Consider the following 5,668-nt stretch of genomic DNA (forward strand, 5'->3'; position numbering starts at 1 on the left):
CATCCTGAACTAAAAACACTACAGAGAAAATGACTCAGTTGAGCAGAGTGAGAGGAAGAGGAGGAGATTCAGGAGGAGCTCTGATGTTTGACTGACGTCCTGAATATTTCCCTCTCAGCTCTTCTCCGTCTCTCTGCACCTCCCTGAACGTTGAGTCACCTGAGAGCCACGGTGCGTCAAGGAGGAGGAACAGCAGTCGCCATTGCCGCTCCATGGAGGACCGGACTTTCTTCAGGTAACCGAACCGTGTGGATCCTGGTCGAGCGAAACAAAGGCCACCCTGACCCCACACCTCCTCCTTGTTAGTGGACTGGACCTGGACCAGACCTAAAGCTTACTATTTATATTGTTTGTCACTTTCACACCTTGTTCATCTTATGATGATCAAATGAATCAGAGAGAAGTTGAAACTGTTTAACTACTTAAGTTGTTAACTAGAGGAACTGACTTATAACCTTCAATCCTCAACACGGGTTCACACTACACACTGAAGGCTCCGGGACTAAATCAAGCTCAAAGTTAGGGTTAGGGTGTCTCAGCGCCGGTGACACCCGGTGGCTGGAGGCATTATGTGTTCGGGTTGTCTGTCCTATTTCAGACATGATGATTCTTCATGATTCCACAGAGTCGACCAGGAGGGCTCAGACGCTCCCAGTGGTCAGTCCGCCCCGCAGCAGGACACACATCTGGACGCTGTGCTAACGGTCTGTTCTGCTGCTGCACCACAATAAACACTGCACCTTTAGACCGCTGCCTCCGTGACTTTGATCCCATCACGTTCTGCTCCTCCAGATGCTGCAGGACAACATTTTCACTTTTGTGAAGGACGAACTGAAGAAGTACCAGAGGTTCCTGAGTCCAGATTACCCAGAATGCTTCGAGAGTCTGGGGGAGGATGAGGAGGTGTTGGACGGCGAGGATGAGGAGCAGAGGAGGAGCAGCAAGGAGGCGTTTCTGAAGCTCGCATTGAACTTCCTGAGGAGGATGAAGCAGGACAATCTGGCCGAGTGTCTGCAGAGCGGTAGGAGGATTTACGGCAATGACACATCACTTCCTTTTATGAAGAACTTGATATGGTTTCTTTTGTGTTGATTCAGGATCTCGGGCTCCACTTTGTCAAAGTAAACTGAAATCCAAGCTGACGAAGAAGTTCCAGTGTGTGTTCGAGGGCGTGGCCAAAGCAGGAAACCCGATGCTCCTGAGCCAGATCTACACCGAACTCTTCATCACAGAGGGAGGGAGCGGAGAGGTCAATGACGAGCATGAGGTCAGACAGATTCAAACAGCTTCCAGGAAACTAGACAGACCGGAAACGACCATCAGACAAGAAGACATCTTCAAAGCGTCACCAGGAAGAGACGAACCAATCAGAACGGTGATGACAAAGGGGGTGGCCGGCATCGGGAAAACCGTCCTCACGCAGAAGTTCACTCTGGACTGGGCAGGAGACAAAACCAACCAGGACACAACGTTCATGTTTCCGTTTACGTTCCGAGAGCTGAACGTGCTGAAGGAGAAGAAGTACAGCTTGGTGGAGCTCGTCCATCACTTCTTCCCTGAAATCAAAGAAGCAGGAATCTGCAGGTTTGAAGAGTTCCAGGTCGTCTTCATCTTGGACGGTCTGGACGAGTGTCGACTTCCTCTGGACTTCCACAACACGGAGACCCTGACCGACATCACAGCGTCCACCTCAGTGGACGTGCTGCTGACGAACCTCATCAGGGGGAAGCTGCTGCCCTCTGCTCGCCTCTGGATAACCACACGACCTGCGGCAGCCAATCAGATCCCTCCTGAGTGTGTGGACAGGGTGACAGAGGTCAGAGGGTTCACTGACCCACAGAAGGAGGAGTACTTCAGGAAGAGGTTCAGCGACGAAGAACAGGCCAACACGATCATCGCTCACATCCAGACGTCACGAAGCCTCCACATCATGTGCCACATCCCGGTCTTCTGCTGGATCACTGCTACAGTTCTGAAGGACGTGTTGAGCACCAGAGAGGGGGGGGAGCTGCCCAAGACCCTGACGGAGATGTACATCCACTTCCTGGTGGTTCAGTCCAAACTGAAGAAGCTCAAGTATGACAGAGGAGCTGAGGCAGATCCACTCTGGAGTCCCGACAGCAGGAAGATGATGGAGTCTCTGGGAAAGCTGGCGTTTGAGCAGCTGCGTAAAGGAAACCTGATCTTCTACGAATCCGACCTGACAGAGTGTGGCATCGATATCAGAGCTGCCTCCGTTTACTCAGGAGTGTTCACGCAGATCTTTAAAGAGGAGAGAGGCCTGTACCAGGACAAGGTGTTCTGCTTCGTCCACCTGAGCGTCCAGGAGTTTCTGGCTGCTCTTCACGTCCATCTCACCTTCATCAACTCCGGAGTCAATCTGATGTCAGGCCAACAAACAACCTCCCCCATGTCTCACATGACAAACTTCTACCAGAGCGCTGCTGACGAGGCCTTACGGAGTCCAAACGGACACCTGGACCTGTTCCTCCGCTTCCTCCTGGGTCTTTCCCTGCAGACCAATCAGAGTCTCCTACGAGGCCTGCTGACCCAGACAGGAAGTGGCTCGTGGACCACACAGGAAACGGTTGAGTACATCCAGAAAAAGATCGAAGAGACGACCTCCGCAGAGCAAAGCATCAACCTGTTCCACTGTCTGAACGAACTGAACGATCGCTCTCTGGTGGACGAGATCCAGCGCTACCTGAGGTCAGGAAGTCTGTCCGTGGATCAGCTGTGTCCCGCCCACTGGTCCGCTCTGGCCTTCATCTTACTGTCGTCAGCCAAAAGCCTGGACGTGTTTGACCTGAAGAAATACTCTGCGTCAGAGGAGCATCTTCCTCGGCTGCTGCCGGTGGTCAAAGCCTCGCAACAAGCTCTGTAAGTGTTCACATGAAGACACCACTTACTGCATCCACACTGATACGGTTTACTTTCAAAACTCATCACGGTTCCTATTGTTACGCCCTTACGTCACATTCACTTTGGATTTCACTGAATCCCAAACAGTCAGGGACGTTCATGTTGACCTAATGCGTTGTTCTCCAGGCTGAGCGGCTGCAACCTGTCGGAGAGGAGCTGTGCAGCTCTGTCGTCCGTCCTCAGCTCCCCGACCTGCAGCCTGAGGGATCTGGACCTGAGCAACAACCCCCTGCAGGACTCAGGAGTGGAGCTGCTGTCTGTGGGACTGAGGAGTCCACACTGTGTGCTGGAAACTCTCAGGTCCGACCGAGTCATCCATTCTTTTCAGTTTCATTAGAAATAAAAGGTGTTTTTATTCCCCTGGAGGCTGGAGAACAAACCAAGATGTTTGCTCCTCTGTGTCTTTTAATCCAGATCAACTGTAAAGGTGATTAAAATCCATCACACACGTTGTTTGTCCTCTTCTTTGTCCTCGTCTCCAGGCTGAACGGCTGCAACCTGTCGGAGCGGAGCTGTGCAGCTCTGTCGTCCGTCCTCAGCTCCCCGACCTGCAGCCTGAGGGATCTGGACCTGAGCAACAACCAGCTGCAGGACTCAGGAGTGGAGCTGCTGTCTGTGGGACTGAGGAGTCCACACTGTGTGCTGGACACTCTCAGGTCAGGATTCTTCAACCTGTTTAACTGAGGATCTTTACCTCCTGCTCTCCTCCTTTCACACTTCTGTCCCATAGGTACCAGAGAAATATCTTTAAAAACATTCTGCATGGTTTGATTCCACGTCTCCAGCCCGTTCTCTCTTTCAGTCAGGATTTGTTCATCATTTTTTACAGTGCACTTTCCTCCTCTGTTATTAACCATCCAGATCTCAGACTGTAAATAAAGACTGAATGACCGCTGGCTGCAGTATAGGTCTCAAACCCCACCTCCTCCATGTTAGCAGACGGGACATGGAACAATTAAAGAAGATGTTAAATACTTCTTTTGTTCAGGTTTCTGATCAGTTTGGTTTTAATTAGTTATCTGATGGTATGAAAACAAGGTGAGACATTATGATTGACAGCTGAGACTGACTCCTGATTGGTTGAGCGGCTCCCTGGTCCCGGCTGCTCAGAACAAATGACATCACTTGTGAGATGTCAGCGTTCGTATCTCTGGAGGAAGTGGAGACGCGTCTTTCGTCTTTATTTACAGACTGTGATCAATAAATAACCACGAGCTCGGACTGAGCTGCTCTGACGCCCTCTTCTCTTGTCAGGGTGGAGCCTGATGGCGTCCGATGGTTGAGACCTGGGCTGAAGAAGTGTAAGTGTGGCTCGTTCAGATCACTGATGCCCCGAGTCAGTGCGACGCATCAGTAACTGCACATCGTCTCTTTCTCTCCATCAGATCTCTGTGAACTCGTACTGGACACAGACACGATAAACAAGAACCTCCACCTGTCCAACGACAGCAGGACAGTGACGTACGAGGACGACATCCAGACGTATCCCGATCATCCGGACAGGTTTGACGAGCGCCCTCAGCTGCTGTGTAGAAACGCTCTGACTGGTCGCTGTTACTGGGAGGTCGACTGGAATGGGCTCATCAACATAGCAGTGAGTTCCAGAGGAATCGCACGGGAAGGAGAAGGTGACGATAGTTGGTTTGGAATGAACGACCAGTCCTGGAGTCTCTACTGCTCCGATCTTCACGGTTGCACCGTCACACGCGGCGGGCGTCCGATCTGCAACGATGGTCATTTCCTCGCTTATCACGATAACAGCCCAACAACTTGCTCCACCACCTCCTCCGAAGACTCCAACAGAGCAGCAGTGTACGTGGACGTCCCTGCCGGCACGCTGTCCTTCTTTGTCGTCTCCGGCGACGCGCTGATCCACCTCCACACCTTCCACACCACATTCACCGACACTCTCTATCCCGGGTTTGGGTTCTGGTTGCAGTCCAGTGCCTCAGTCTCTCTGCCTTCAGTGTAGCACACAGGGTTTCACATGAACCCTGTGAGTGGCAGAGATCGAGACACGTGGTCAAAGACATGGTGGCTTTAGAACAAACGTGGAGCGCTGCTGTCGAAGGTGCTGCTTCTGTCCGTCGGTGATGGGCCAAGTCAATCACAGTATTTAGAAACTATCAGTAAAACCAGCTGCTCGGGTTTGAAATGTTACAAAGCTAAAAAACAGCTTTTAGTGTCACACAGGTACACGCTGCTTCATCTGTCAGATTAATGATTACAGGCTCAACCACTTCAGGTCCTGTTAAAGACGGAAGGTACCACTGTATCTCTGTTCTGTTCCTTTTCTAATTAAAAGCCACACTATTCAATTCAACCCGTCAGTTTGTCTTTTCTCAGGTTTTGACCGTCCCTCTGCAGATCCCAGTCTTATTTCTGGAGCACATCCCTGACTGTCATGTGTCAGAGGCTCTCTGATCAAAGTGGGTGGGGTGATTTAAAGAGATCCCTGACTCCACTGTGTCGTCATCGATGCATTTGCTGATGTCGCAGATGACCGCGTCCGTGTACGTGTTGATGTTGTCATCCTGGAACACGCACCACTCCGTCATGCTGAAGCAGTCCCGTAGAGCCGAGTCTGATTGGTCGGTCCACCGATGACTGGTCCGAGTCACCGGTCTGTCACGTTTGAGTTTCTGCCTATAGGAAGCAGCAGAACTGAGACGTGATCCGATTTGCCGAATGGGGGCGGGGGAGGGCCTTATACGCATCCCGGAAGGGAGTGTAAACATGGTCGAGC

The 5,668-nt window shown here is 51.5% G+C and overlaps 1 protein-coding gene across 1 annotated transcript; it reads left to right on the plus strand.

The window, feature by feature from the left end:
- The first annotated feature begins 318 nt into the window (after positions 1-318).
- Positions 319-5,245, plus strand: LOC118103660 (NLR family CARD domain-containing protein 3-like). The gene is made up of 7 exons (XM_047339050.1): positions 319-704; positions 793-1,021; positions 1,098-2,880; positions 3,049-3,222; positions 3,405-3,578; positions 4,177-4,223; positions 4,308-5,245. Exons 2-7 carry the CDS (start codon positions 793-795, stop codon positions 4,892-4,894), a joined length of 2,994 nt encoding a protein of 997 aa, XP_047195006.1. The 5' UTR covers positions 319-704; the 3' UTR covers positions 4,895-5,245.
- The last annotated feature ends 423 nt before the right edge of the window (positions 5,246-5,668 follow it).

The sequence above is a fragment of the Hippoglossus stenolepis genome, chromosome 24 (genome assembly GCF_022539355.2).
Source record: "Hippoglossus stenolepis isolate QCI-W04-F060 chromosome 24, HSTE1.2, whole genome shotgun sequence".
Lineage (NCBI taxonomy): Eukaryota > Metazoa > Chordata > Actinopteri > Pleuronectiformes > Pleuronectidae > Hippoglossus > Hippoglossus stenolepis.